This window comes from Corvus kubaryi, unplaced genomic scaffold, assembly GCF_017639235.1.
Source record: "Corvus kubaryi isolate FWS band 111438036 unplaced genomic scaffold, C.kubaryi_AGA036_p1.0 37302, whole genome shotgun sequence".
Lineage (NCBI taxonomy): Eukaryota > Metazoa > Chordata > Aves > Passeriformes > Corvidae > Corvus > Corvus kubaryi.
In genome coordinates this window covers 3596254-3611860 of record NW_024581095.1, presented here as the reverse complement: position 1 = coordinate 3611860, position 15607 = coordinate 3596254, and the positions used below count along the sequence as shown (strand labels likewise).

General features: G+C 37.9%; 1 protein-coding gene across 20 annotated transcripts in view; it reads left to right on the top strand.

Moving 5' to 3' along the window:
• The window catches only part of PAM (peptidylglycine alpha-amidating monooxygenase), a 132719-nt gene that overhangs the window by 48191 nt on the left and 68921 nt on the right, over nt 1-15607 (top strand). For all 20 annotated transcript variants that reach the window (XR_006016071.1, XM_042028096.1, XM_042028106.1 and 17 more), the window contains one exon: nt 14612-15127. Coding sequence is in view for 19 of the 20 variants with exons in the window: in XM_042028096.1 (XP_041884030.1) it covers nt 15036-15127 (92 nt within the window). In the remaining variant the exon portion in view is untranslated. The remainder of the gene's footprint in view (nt 1-14611; nt 15128-15607) is intronic.

The following is a 15607-nucleotide window of genomic DNA, read 5'->3' as shown; positions in this document are numbered from 1 at the left end:
CTGTTTGTATTAAGTTGTTATTGTTAAATAAGTAGTTGACTATTGTTAAACAAAATAGCAGAAAAATTGTTAGAAGGTCCTGTAAGTATAGGTTTCTCTCTTTACTACTTGTATTCTATATTTGCTTAGTGCTGAAGGAGTGTTGTGTATGTCCAGTCAGAAGAGTGGACTGTTCTGGAGGAAGGTGGAATAGACAAATGAAGGTGCATCACAAAAATTCACTGCAGCCTGTAAACTGCTTTGTTTAGGTTGCTTTTAGCTCTGTTCCATAACATGTACTCTTAAGTAGAGTATTAGGGGAAAAGTGGTAGGGTTTTTGAGCTGACCTGTAGTTAAAATGGTCTTTGAAATTGTGATGTTCAGTTTGTTGCTGTTGTCTGTGAAACTGTCCCATCCCTTCCTCCAAAAGTGAGTTGATTCCCAATAAATTCTGTATTTTCAAGGACTTCCTGGCTCACTTTCTTCTTTCACAGGAGGTGTTACTTAAAAAACACTTCCTAGAGAAGTGTACTGCCAGGCTGGCATGCACAAGGTGCTTAACAAGAGACAAGTCACCAAGGAAAACAGCCTTTTGCTGGCTTTTAAGCTAATCAAAATAATCACTTGACAGATGGAATAGCATAGGAAGGAGATTGCATTCTGAAGCAAAAGGCAAAACACATAAAATAATTACTTAATAATTTTTTTGTTTTCCAGATTTAAAAAAAAGTGATTAAACTTGGCATTTAAATATGTACCTACATATTTACCATTGTTGTATTGGTGGGGGGGTGGGGTAACTCACTTGCAACACCAATATAGAGTCTCTAAGAGTTGGCATAAGCAATAAGACAAATACTGAGTCAAACAACACTGAGTCCTTTGCCAGCTGGGATTAAAACACAAAAAAATTGAAGAGATTTCATTACAACTCTTGAATTATTTTCCATTTCATTCCCTGTAATGGCATTCAAGAGTCCAGACATCAGTAGGATTCACAGGTACTCAAGTTAGAAAAAGTAAACAAAATTTTTTCTGTTTCCTAATGGAAGTTTCTGATACATCTTAAATTTCCTTTTAATTTTCAGTGAGCAGTGGTTATACATTGAAAGCTGAAAAATACAGATAGGGTTCTAGCATGTTCCAGTTTCTCTTGCCAGGTGTCTGCAGATCTCAGCAAGGCAACCTCTGTAGTAAAATGCAGAGCTTAAATTCTTTGCTTTCTGATACACAGGCTCAGAAATCATTAAACCAGACTTCTTACTTCTGTTCAAATGATGTATTGCAGAAATTCTTTTCAGATGAATTCAACAAATTAGCTAAGTACAAGCTAAGTCTTAAGATTCTTCCTCAACCTGAAATCATGGCCATTATGCAAGAGTCAGAAAACATAAAGCCTGAGGATTTTGTAGAGTGGTTTAGGAAGGGCAGTATGCTGATTAATCTTATACCTACATCTGTCGGAGTTTTGTGGAAAACAGTAATAAATCAGTATCAAGTGAAGACATTGCTTCCTGTATTATCAGTCTCATCCATTCTGTGCAAGATTCTATTTAAAACCCCAGAAGAGCCTTACTGGATACAAATAATTGTAAAAATGGCAAATAAACTCTGTATGTATATATGTGTGTCTATGTGTATATATATATACACACATAAAATGTTATATCCCAAGTAAGATGTAGGAGCTACTTGCCTGAAAAGATGTGGGTGGAGTGTGCTGGTCTGGTAAGAATGAGAACAGATGATCTTCCAAATCTTTCTGACCTCATCTGGCAGCCCCATACAAGATGCATGTTTTTTATGTAGCTTTAAATTATATTATAAAGATCGAAACCAAATCAAGCTGACATGAAATCTGGTTCTACCCAGTTCTGAGGAACGTTTGTTTACAGCAAAACTTCTAAAAACTTTCTTGTTAGTTTCTTCTTGTTTCATTGCTTTTACTAATGGAATGAACTTTTGTGTGTGTGTGTGTATATAAAAACTGAATTGTAAGTATGTGAAATCTATTTAGTTTTCAACATTGTTGAATGGGAATGCACAGTCCTGTGTGTGTGTGATGTGGTTTTGTTCTTTCCACTTGCTGCAGTTCTTTACTCTCAAAGGTCATCTGTGTACAGTTGTCTGTCACACAACAAGATCTTGTTTTTAAACGTTTATGCATTAAGATTTGAAATTACTCATAATTTTTGATGGTTCATAATTTAAATGAATTAAATGTGTGGCTGTCAACAGATTTGTCATAAATTTTTTTTCTTTATTTTTGCTTGAAGGAAACTAGTACTGTTTTAAAGTTTGGAGTACTTGACAAAATCTTCCACAGTTCTGTCTAATAGGTGTCAGATCTTTAAGAGGCAAAGTATATATTTAATTTCTGGCACTTCTAAGGATTTCCTCTTGTAGCATGAAAGATTTCCTTCAGTAGTAGCGTCACTTTCCTCCTTTTGTGTTCAAAGGTATCTGATTTCTCTTCATATCATTCAAGGATAGGTCTGCTTTTAAACTGTGCTGTGAGTAATGCTGACAGTAATGTACTTCCTTTAGCTGAGGCAATCTAAAATTAAGATAACTTTAAATTTTTGAAATTACTGAACACACTCTGGGAGAGAGAAAATGTGTATGACTCATGGCTGTTGACAATTTTTTTTCTTTTTTTTTTTTTTTTTTTTTTTAATGCCAGGCAAGATTTTCAGAATGAATAAAGCCTAGTGTTACTGAGAAATGGGAGTAACCAGTATGTCAGTAAGCTTTTAAAATTGCACTTGCCATTGATCTCACAAGTATGTGAAAACTAATTGCTTAAATAGTCTGACTGCTTTAATAGTTTTTGTTTTGCTGAGGGAGAATTACTGTAGATTTTACATACATTTTCCTGTCTCTCATACATACTTTTGACTGAACAATTAAAGGAAGTAAAAGAAATGTGAAATAAAGATGTTCTTCCTCATAAGTCAAACACTGATGTTGCATGAGAGAAAATAAACAATAGAATTACTGAAAAATCTTGTGTTTAAAGATTTTTCTGCCCCTGCAGTTTGTTGAAAAGGGGGGTTAAACATCATTTGAATCACCTATGTTTTGAAAACAAGTATTTATATATAAATACAATTTAAAACATTTTTTTTTTAATTCCAGTATCTAGAAGGAATAAGCTGTCTTGCCCAATCTTGCGTAGTTATAATTTCATATACCTTTCTTCTACAGAAAAAAGAATTTGGGGATTGAGTCTTAAAATTTAGAGATTGGGATGGGTATCCTACTATTTTTCATGTATCGTCTTTCCAGTCCTAGTGGCCTATAGCTGAATAGCATTTTCCAGGGAAGAATGCTTTGTTCACTTTACTCTGGAAATGAACAAGGTTGAGAATCCTCCTTCATACTCCAAGAACACATTTCTAGAAGGAAATCTTATCAGGAGGCTGGGCTGGATGTTGTAGAGAGCAGGAAACATGTTCACAGTAGTTTAGATGGTTATTTGTTTTCTCGTTTCCCACAGCTGATGCAGGTTATTTGTTTTCCCCTTCATGCTTATTTCTCTTGGCTTGTTTTGTGTTACAGAGGTAGCAAATAAACAAAACTAGTTGTGGTTTAAGGCTGGTAGGCATGTCAGCACCACATAGATCCTCTCTCACTGGCCTCCAGTGGGTCGGACAAGACAGTCACAAGAAAATTAGAGAGCTCATGGGCTGAGGTAAAGACAGGGACAGCAAAGGCTGCATGGACAATCAAAGCAAAATAATGCATTCATATCCTTCTTCCCATCAGCAGGTGTTCAGTCACCTGTAAGAAGTAGGGTTCTTTCACATGTAGTGGTTTCTTGGGAAGACAAATGGCATCACTCCAAATGTCCCCACAGTCCTCCTTTATGTGGTATGGGTTATCTTTTTGGTCAGTTAGGGTCAGCTGTCCTGACTGTGTCCCTCCCAACCTTCTCACTGGTACAGTGGTGTTAGAAGCAAGGAGGGCCTTGGCTCTGTGTAACCACAGCTCAGCAACAGCTAAAACATCCATGTGTTTTCAATGCTGATTTGCTCACAAATCCAAAGCGTAAGTCCATGTAAGCTACTCAGAAGAAAATGTGCACCATCCAAGCCAAAATTGTTACACTACCCCCACAAACCCACACCTCATCCCCATACTGTTCATATCATGCTCTGGTCCAGTGTTATCCAATACATCCTCGCTGTCCTCACCACCTACATACCACCTCCTGTCTTTTGATGTATACACAGATCCTTCATGTATGGACCACCCTTGTAAAATGCCCACAAACGTTCACTGAGTTCATTCAGTCCATGACTTGGAGCTCAATCTCTTCTGGTGATTGCTTAGGATAGAGAGGTGGTGTGTTGTGGGGAGTTACTGGGCCCCAAAGCCAGCTCAGGTCAGGTCACCGTGGCACTTGTGCTGCCTTGTGTGCAGCTTGTCCGCCGCTGGTTCAGGTAGGTCCTTTTATAGGAATTCCTTTAACATAAAAAGAAATCATGGGTTACAACAAATTAAAGGTATTTCCATTAAGTCTCCAACCCTTGTCCCTTTGGTCCAGGCCATAGGATCTAACATTGTGATGGACTACTCCCCTTTTCCCTGCTCCCATGCGAGGTACCTCCTGTGGGATGCAATCCTTCAAGAACTGATAAAATGTGAGTCCTCTCCTCAGGATATAGTCTTTCCAGATGAGGCTTCTCCAGTGTGAGCCCCCTGCAGGGCCACTGCTCCTAATGGGTGTCGTGAATTGGTGATTTTGATCACTTAATGAATTACTGTCAAATGGTTTTAGCAAAAGTGTTATTAATAAGATGTTGTAAAACTGTGACTTACAGTTTGGTGCCCAAGTTCACTCTACTACTGTGTGGCCCAGTCATTGGAACAATGATTCAAAATTACCAGGCACAAATCAAAGTTACCATTCCACCAGGGCTGTATGCTCTACCAGTCACTTAACAAAGACCTACCTTTGGTAAAATGGTAATATGCTTCAAGGAGCAACCTTGAGAGGCCACCCAGCTCCAGGGGAGATCACTGCCATGCAGCCACGCTGCCTGGCAGGGAGAGCTCAAAGGCAGCTCACTTAGGATATCATATTTATGTGGCTTGCTCATAGTCAAATTGTATACAATGGGAAAAGTGTGCATGAGACTCCTTGTGCCTATAACTTCCTTTGTTCCTTGACAAATTATCCTTGGAAAAGCCACTTGCTATTCATTTTTTAATCACATGATTGGTGTTCCAAGCTCATGAGCATGGATGCTCACTGGGTCACTCTGCTCCTTTGTGGGTTTTCAGAGGACAGATAAAACTGGAGTTCTTGGCACATTAATGGCTCAGATCTTTATCTTCTCTGGAACCTGTACTATTTGGCTAAGGGGACATGTGCATCTGTTAGAATGGGTACCCATCTACAGGCCACCGCATCTGCCAGGAGCCGGCTCTGGTGTGAGGTCTTCATAGGCTAATACCTCCTTTAGAGCACATTCCCCTGCTGCAGTGTGGAGTCCCTTCTCCTGACTTCTGCTATGGGGTTGGACGTTTTGTACATAGCAATGGAGCGTAGTATGTTCTCAGCATTTCTTTCTTCATCAGTTTTTATTTCTGGTTTTCTCAACCTTATTCTTCCTTTCCAGTGTGCTTAGTTTTTCTTCCATTTTCTCCTGTGAACTCCTGGTTTCCCGTGTGTATTGGTGTCTTCTAGCAAAGAAACTTGTGCTTCTTCCTGATTATCCATTTATGTCCTAAAATATACTATTACTGTACTCCACCTGTATTTAGGCACTTCGTAGAAAAACCTAGTGCTAGTATAATCACAGGCAATTGTGTTGTACTTACCTTTATACTTTTTAAAAATTCCACATAATATTAAGACTTGTTCTGCTGAAATACTGTTCTGTTTCATTGTGTTCAGTTACCTTAGTATTAGCATTGTTGTATTTTGTGAAAGTCTGTATTTCTAGAGGTGCTGGATTTCTAGCATTATTTTGATGTTTACAGAATTCTTTCTTTTAATTTTATGGATACTAGTTTTGAAAACAATGCATTTAACTAGTAAAAAGTGCGTCGTAAAAAGGTCTATAATAGTTGAGGATTCATTCATCTGCTTTTAGCATGGATCTTATGTTGCTCAATTGTTAACGAATACTAAACTGAATTAGATTCATTGACTTGGTTTTCATCGTCCACTCTCCTCGTTATCTTTTCCCTTAATTAAGAGATGATGTTATCTGTGCCATTTGGAGTGAGGAAAGACTACAACATTACTTTTGTAATGAACTGTAACAAACTCCTATTGACTTACTTTCATTAATTGAAGTTGCTTGTAACTTCTATGAAGTTTAATGCTATAAATTTTATGCTGAAATTAATGCTGAAAATTTAATGCTGTAAATCTCAGTTTAACTACATGACTTAGACTGGATATACAGGAAGATGTTCCAGATTTATACCTGGAATTACTTAAAAAAGACATACAATTCAAGGGTTTAAAAAAAAGTTCTTAATTTTTCTTATTTTTCTTTCTGGTAGCCATACATTTGTTATTTAAATAAGGCTTCTTGAGGTGGGTTTTTGCAGGGAGGATGTCTGGATTTGGGAGGTGTTGTCTTGAATAGTATTTGGATTGACAGGTCATTCTAGCATCCTACTGAGCAAATAGAAACTGTGGAACTAACCACTCCAGCATTCTCATAAGAATGTTACACTGAGCCAGGAACCACCATTTGTGGAACAACAGGCATAAAGGCGCATTACAACTGCCTGGCCAAGGGGAGCTAGAAGCTTGCTAGCATTAGCAGTGTTCCAGCACCTGCTGCTGTCTTGAGCCCTAGCAACACACTGCTGTTTCTCTATTTTTTTTTTTCCAGTGCTTAGCTTCATCTAGTACCTTTCTGAGCTGCTCCAACTCATTAATCTGACAAAAAAACCTAGCCTGTCCCTGCAGTGGGAAGTTCAAGAAGCCTTTGGACAATGCTCTCAGGCTCATGGTGTGACTCTTAGGGCTGTACTGTCCATGGCTAGGAGTTGGACTCGGTGAGCCTTGTGGGTCCCTTTTCAGCTCAGAATATTCTATTTTTTTATGTCTTGCCAATTAAACAGAGTAGGATACTGAGGAATGAGAGAACATTTACAACCAACTTCCCTCAGGCTCAGCTTCACTCTCAACTCTTCTGTCTCATCCACCTGATCTGTGCAGGGGGGTGGGGAATGGAAGTTGCAGTCAGTTCATAATGCTTTCTTCCTTCTCCAGAGTGGGGTTTCTCCTGTGGGAGACAGTCCTCCATGAGCTGTTTCAAAATGGGTTCCCTTCATAGGTTTGGTTCTTTGGGAACAGGCTGCTCTAATGTAGATCCCCTGTGCGCTACAGCTCCTGCCAGGAGCCTTCTCCAGCATGGACTTCTTGGGAACTGCAGCTTCCTGGGTACATCTGCCTGCTCTGGCATGGACTCTGTAGGCTGGAGCACCTCCTTCCCCTCCTTCCTCAATGGCTTTGGGGTCTGCAGGGTTGTTTCTCTCAGTTATTCTCACCCTCCCAGCTTCTGTGCAGTGTTCTGTACCGTTTCCTAAATACCTTATAGCAGAGGCATCACCAGCATGGCTGAGGGGCTCAGCTTTGGGCAGCAGCAGTTCCATCTTGGAGCTGACTGGAACTGGCTCTGTCTGACACAGGGGCAGCTTCTGGTGTCTCTCACAGAGCCCTGCAGCTGAGCCCACTGCAGTTTAATGTCCTTCTTAGTGAAGGAACATGCAATGAATTTAATTCATAGTTCATATGTGATGCGTAATTGAAGTATTTGAAATGATCTCTCATGTGCTTTATCCTTGGAGGCTAGTTCTAACTCTATGAAACATTCTCCCTTTAATATTTTCTGGTTTTGCATAACAAAGGGAAAACAGAGGGCATTTCACTGAACTTTTATTCTTATTACATTGTGCTACTGATTGTGATCTGGATATTAAATGAAAGCAGAGGCATCTTACATGTTTTCCCTTTTGAGCAAGAAATAAGTACCATCCAGCTTGTTCATTTTTTCATTACATGAAATTAGCAGTTTGCTAAGATGTTGTCTTTCTGTAAAAAGTGTTGATCTTTCTTGACAAGAGAATTTTGCCTGTTTTGATACCTGGTCAAAGCAGAAGCATTAGAAGGTGATTTATTGTGAATAAGATGCTTTTCAAATGCTATTAAAATGCAGAGTGGGAGAGCCAACACATGATGTCTTGTCTTCAGACTTCTGAAAATTATCTGACTCTCAAGACAAGAAAGGGGGTGTTTCAAGTAGTTTCAGGTTGTAAAAGTGAATTTCTGCTTGAAGTCTCCTAATGTTTTACTAATGCAAGCACAATTGTATTAATATGAACAGGAAATAATTTTTTTTGGTGGTTTGCTTACATATTTCTGTTCTATCAAACCAAGTACAAATCCTTGTTTGTAAACAAGTTTATACCAAATAGTTGATGGTATGGTGATGGAGAAAATGAGCAAAAAATCTTACCTTGAACTGTATATCATGTTATGAAAAATCTTAGAATTCAGAAATTGATGAAAGTTTCCAGAATTTCCAAGAACATTAATTTTATTTTCATCTGAAACACTCTAGCAAGTGCCTCTAGATTATGTAGTATTAAAATTCCTTCTTTTTCAGGTATTTCCTTGTCTCACACCTGAGTGTGCATTGTGTTGAGGAGTGGTATTTGTTGTATCTACTTTAGGAAAGGGAGGAAAATGTGACTAAGAAAGTAGTCCTAGGACAGCTTTACTTGTTGGCAAATAACCAAGTCTTAAGCAAAGGCTGCTCAATAAGGTCACATTGTGAAAGAGTAGCTAAATCTTTACTGCATCTTTTTTTTTCTTACACATTTTCTTCTGTTTGCACTGAGTTCTCACATGGTGTTAAAAATTAACAATTCTAGAAGCTTATCTGACAAGATCAAGTCTGCCTAAACTTTTAAATTTGTCCCGTTTGTCCTAATCTGGGAGATGCTGAGGGTGACAGCTGTATGCAGAGGTTGGTGACAGCAATTCTGACACCTTGAGTTGTGGGGTTTTATGCTTCCTTGGTTCTTCTGTGTTTTCTCATGCATTTCCTGAGGCTGACAAAAAAATCTGAGGCTGGTTTTAGTTTCTATATATTCTATAAATTTTTGCCCAGTCCCCCTGAAAATAATGTCCTTGTTTTTTCTTTGCATAAACATATATAATAATCTGTTTCCTTGCATCTTTTTGTTTGTGATTTCCATAACTACTATTGCTGTTTGAGTTGCCTACTAAATACAGTTGAATGCTTCCTTTATTGTTTAATGAATAGGGTTTCCTTATGGCCACAGGGTTTATGATATTCTCTCTTAATAGCAGTTAGGAAACTGCAAGTTGTGTCATGAACATGTTGGTCTCCAAAAGAGAAACATGTAAATGACAGTTCTTCATCCTCCATTTCTTTGCTGTATAAAACTTCAAATAATTAAAAAAAAAAAATGTGTCTTGTGGGTAAAACTTACCGTACTTACTGAATTGACAGAGCACTTGAAAGATTTTGCTTTATTATTTTTCTTGGTACAGATAGTCTATCCTAAGATAGTAAGTAGAACTTGCTTCCACAGTAGGAAACCCATAAAAATGCTTCACAGGTCATCAGAATCTCTCAAAATAAGCTTAGATTCTGGTATTGAACTTTTTTTATATCTTGTGTTGCTCTTATAAATAAATTTTAATTACCACTTTATAGTTCTAATTGAATGGGAAAGAAATACACGTTGTCTAATTTCAGTATATTTGGAAAACATTCGAAAAGTATCTCCTGTTAGAATGAATCCAGTTTCACTGTGGTAATGCATACAAGAAAATTCAAATCACAGTCCTTTATTTAATGTATTAATATTGTTTTAATGTATTAATATTGTTCTTCCTGTGATGGCCTGGGCAATAGGTTTCTTTATGAAATATTTCTTTTAAAAATAGGCATCATACTTACTCTCAACAGAACAAATTTTGGAGAAGGTTCATAAAAACAACATTAAGAGCAATCATATTTCTCTTTTTTTATTATTCCTTCGGTATTCATGTCTGAATTTTTTTTGGTAGCAGAAGATAGGAGTTTGCACAATATAAATTAAACCAAGAGGCAAGCTATATTTGAAAAGTTACCATTTTCATTTTTAAAAGAGTATGTTTAATACTACACCAAATCCAGTATGGGTTGCTGCCCAAGCCAGGGGATCCTTTACAGCCCCAGCTGTATGCTCACACCTTTTCTTTTGTGATAGAAGGCCAGCAGTTGCCTGTTGGCACATTGACCAATTGATCTGATGGAAAATCAATACACTGCTGAGGTGGGCAGGGAGGAGGGCATCATCTTCCTGAAGAAATGGAGAGCAAGAGAAGGAAAATAGAGGGCAATTAGAATGGATGATTGGAGGTTCTTTTCCACAGGGCAGTTTTGCACTGCAGAGGGTTGTTGTGACCCAAGGGCAGGACCCAGCACTTGGCCTTGTTGAACTGTCCAACTGGCCTCAGCCTATTGATTCAGCCTGTCCATACCCTTCCTGCCCTCCAGGTCAACACTTCCACCCAGCTTGGTGTCATCTACTTAGGGGGCACTTGATCCCCTGGCCCAGATCACTGATAAAGATGTTTAATGAGTTTGCACCTGGCTTCATCCTCTTTGCAACCTCCCTTCATGTATTTCTATACCTTGATGAGATCTCCCTGAGACTTCTCAGGGCTGAAAGGTCCCAGCTCTCTCAGCCCATCCTGGTAGGAGAGATACTCCAGTGTCTTCAGCATCTTCCTGGTGCTTGCTTGCACTCTCTCCGGTCTGTCTATGTCTCCCTCACACTGTGGCTTCACCAGCACCAAGTAGAGGGGAAGGATCACCTCTGTGACCTCCTCGCCGTACTTGGACTCATGCCGCCAAAGGTTAATCCTTCTGGTGGGTTGGCATTGTCTAAACACCAGGCACCCATCCAAAACCATTCAGTCACTCCCTCTGAGCTGGACAGGGGAGAGAAAATATAATGAGAGGCTCATGGGTCAAGATAAAGACATTTCTCTGGCCTGTCGAGTTCCTTCTAGATAGCAGCACAACGCTTTGGTGTATCAGTCACTTGTCCCAGTCCAGTATCATCTGCATTGTGCATCTCCTCCCAACCCCTAGATATGTTTTGTGAGATATTTTTCATTAATGTTGAGGATCAAGAGGTTGTCTAATTTGATGACTTCTTGTCAAATATGTTTTTCTATGAATCTGTGTCCTAGGTGGCTGCGTTTAGTGCATTAACTAATCCCTAAGCTGATCCCACAACATATTGATTATCCTGTGTTATTAGAAGCAAAGTGTTCCAACTTGGAGGCCTAGCTGCAGTTCATTTCTTGAACTGGCTATTGTTTGCATACCCAGTTGTTGTCTAAGCTTAAAATTTTGCCTAAAACAAAATGTGAACTTGACTCTAGCTGAAGACAGAATGCAAGGAATCCTTGCTCATTTCCATGACTTCAGTGCATAACAAAAACAGAGATTCAAGTATGAGAAATTACCATCTGTGATAGACTTGGACATTAATTGCCATGAATTTTAATCATCTTTTCATTTCTCTTTCTTTGAAGGTAATGATGGTTGAGGGTGTGGTTTCTGCTTCTGGCTTGTTCTCTTGGTACTGTATATGAAATGTTCTAGTCACTAAACAGAAAATAAGAAAATACTATAATGTGCTTTATAAACTTGTGGTTAATACAGAGCTTTCTTTTTATGTAGCTGATTTTTGGAAATTAATTGCTAGTCTTTTAAAAGACAGTTCTAATTTGTTTAATGTCACATTGATATATTGTTACTCTGTTTTGCATTCTATTTTGAATTCCAATGTCTTGCCTGCCTCTCCTCCCCTGCCTCTCCTCCCCTGCCCCATTCAGTCTTTGTGCTAGTTCCTTTTGACTGTTTTTGTTTTTCTTTACTCTCTTGTTTTTTGCTTTGTTTGGGTGGAGCATGTGGGATAAAATAACGTGCTTGCATTGCCCAATCTGATTTTCATCTCCCTTTCTCTCACTGTAGTCTTTGTCATTAATTATGTCTTTTTACTTTATTACTTCTGTTCCCTTGGGATCTCTTACCCCAAACTGAAAGCATAACAGTGGTATCTAGATGTCCACATAATGAACCTAAGTAATTACGTAATCTTATTACTGAATCTCTCATCCTCACTGTTTTCCCTCATCTCATATTTTTCTGTGTTGCATCGTATCTAACATTACATTGGAATAACTTCAGGATAGTGCTTTTTTTTTCTTTTTCTTCTCCTTTCCTTCCAGATGTAAAGTTTCATTGTGCAGGGATCTAATCTGAAGTACTGGGCACATTAAACTTCATATTTCATATTCATCCAGCTGATAAACCTTAAAAAGCACTTGGTGATGAAATTGGACCATTTTTAAGGAGAATATACAGATATGTATTTATCTCACTAAAGCTTTGATTTCTTTGCTTTTTCAGACTATTCCAGATTATTGCTTTACCCCTGCCTCCTGTGGTCAGCATTCTAAAAGCCACAAATCGTCACATATTCTCTTAACATTAAGATGTGTTCTGGTGATTTTTGCTGTTACCATGCTTAACTTGTAGTGAGGATTAAAAGCTGCTATAACAAAGCCCTTGTATTTCACATGAGGAGGGACTGCTGAGCTGTTCCTTTCCTTTATTTCTTTTATATTAAATACATCTCCTTTTTTAAACTGTATACCATGTAGATGTTTGTAATAGACTTGATGTAACAGATCTCAGACTTAGTGAAGCCTGCATAAGCTAAGCATTTGTTCTTATTTCTAGTTATTGGAAAATATCTTTTCATATTAAAAAGAAAAATTAGAATGTTGTAGTTCTGTGTATGTTACAACTCATTGTATTCTTCCTGCCCCTGTTCTTCAGATTTCCTGCTTGTCAAGTGTATTTGCACTATGATATGGCAAAAAAAGACACAATTTCTTGGGTAGTACAATAAAAGAAGGGTAGTAGAACTTCTGGTCAGGTGGTTTACAAAGACACTGAACAGTCACTGTTGTGTAGCTATTCCTTAAAGAATGAAAGTAATGAAGCCTTATGTTATTGTAGTTGTCTTAACTTATGTGAAGCATGTCACGCTTGTCTTTTCTGTTTGTTTGTTTTTAAGTGATTTTTGGTCTCCATCGCTGCACAGTCCTTTATATGTGTTGCAGATTTGTATAGTTCACTAGTGAAAACAGTTTAGATCACAGAAGTGGTGACATGAAAATTTACATTAAAAAAGGAATTAAGCTTGTATCATTGCTTGCATGAATGGTTGTGGACAGCCTTGGTGTATTTTTGGCAAGCTGAAAAGTAATATGTGTTCATTTTTAGTTGTTTGTGACTAAATCTTTTATGCCATCCTTCAGTGAATAAAATTTGCAAGTTTAGTGTTGATTAACATAATCAGATCTTGCGAATAGTTCAATGCAAATCTAGTGTAGCTGTTTAACTACAGGCAGTGACTGTGTAGCCAGTATGGCTTCTTAGTTTATGCTTAAGCACTTTTGATTTATGAGAAGCCTTTTTGCTATGTGTGCCCTGAAATGGGAGTGATTTTTTACGAAATATATGGATTTTCATTGGTTTCATGTCAGAATCCTTATTTTCTATTTCATCCTTATAAAAGTATTTTGACTATGTCTTCCAGTAGCTGGAAGATACTTTAATTTGGGTGGTTTTTTCTTGTTAGTATTTTTACTAATCCAGAATATTTATACTAATTTAGAAGAATTACTACATAAGACAGTTAAAAGATTTTGATTATAACTGGAAACTTTCCTTCCACCAAAACTGTAATTCTCAAAAAATAAAAGAATACTAATGTATATGTCTTTGCTAAGACATGGTGTGATTTTCTAGCGTATTTAATAAAGAATGCTAAAATTTTGGAATTAAATACCATGCCAACTAAAATGGGGAAGTAAGAACAGTTGAAGTTAAACAGGAGGGAGACTGATAGTTTATGCTGACATACCCTCAGTGTATGAAAGGATAGAAAACTACTCGACTAATGTAGGGCAGTCTGATGTCAACAGTTCTGGTTACTGTATTTCCAAAACAAAAATTAAAGTATCTCTTTCCTGAAATGGATATAAAACGTAGCTTAAGTACATAAGAAACAGATACCATAATGACATAATGATTTATTACAGGTTGAATTAAAAGTAAAATTTTCTCCCAGTCTGCAATATGTGCAGAAACGTTTGGTGATAGTTAATAAAATTTGCAAACCTTGATTCTTGCTATGTCAGTGTTGACTTTTTTCTTTTTTCCTGCTTGCAGAACACACTATACTGGTGTTTGCATATGTGAAGTACTCCATACTTTGCATTTTACATATTGAGTAGGTTTTTGTATTTCTTCGCATAATGTAAAATATGTTTGAGAGTACATTTTGTATATCACAATGGAATGTGTCTGTTTCTGATGCTGTATGCAGGGAAGGGCAGGAAAAGGATGAATCAACAGAACCAATGCAATCTTTATGGGGTTGGGCTAATGGTAATGAAAGAACTTATTAATGTATTAAAATGCCTCAACAGGGATTTGCTGAGAACTAATGCTCTAATGTGTTAGTCATCCTAAAGCTCCTTCTATTTTTACAGGTTCTGAAGGATGTCTGATGCTGGTTTCTGTGATGCCACTTGAAGTCTCCAGCACTCTGGATTTATAAGTAACGTGCAGATTTAACTGCACAACCTGGGCAGAAAGCATCAGGAGTGCTACTCCTTTTCAGCTCTTTAAGTAGACAGAAGTACAGTATCATCTATCTGCAAGGGAAGATTCTTCAACAGCTTTTCATAGCTAATAATAAAGGCAACATAGTATCATCCACCTTCCTGATTTACAGTGCATCGCCTTCCAAGACAGATGGTCTGTCAGAAGCTGGAGGATGCCTGCAGAGTACATAATAATGAAGTAGTGAAATGATACTGCTGCTACTGCCACGTAATTGCAAGGATCACAGCTGATAGAACTGCACTGCCCTTTTTCTGCTCACTTAATCAGACCAGAGACAGCAGGGTGGACATGGCTGGCTTCGTTAACAACCTGCTAATACTGCTTCTTCTGTTTCAAAACATCTGTTTGGGTTTCAGAAGCCCACTTTCAGTCTTCAAGAGGTGGGTTGTGCAGGAAAATATTATGTGTTGAATGCATGCAGTCACAATATTACAAAAGTATGAAAAAGCATGTCCGGATAAAAATGTATTATGGTATTTGGTTTTGGTCATTGCTCTGCATTTTCTTTCTGCACTTTGAAATGGCACTCTTGTCATACTGAAGACAGTAACTCATGTTTTATCCACAGGGTTGCTCATTAAAGGTGAGTTTAGGATGATAAAATGGCGATTAATAAAACTTTTAGTTACAGCTGTATTTGTAAGTCTATTTCAGATGCTAGAGTTAGCTTGCAGGGTAAGATGATGTTTTAACAAGAAAACAACAACTAAGCTGAACAGTCCTGAGAATTTAGCTGTGGTTTGAATTCAAAATTGCATAGGTAAACTTTAACGTAGTGCGGACAAGAGAAGTAGCCTCAGCTCCTGAAAAAAGGATTTTACTGTTGTTGAGGTTTGGGTACCGTGTCACTTCTGTATACA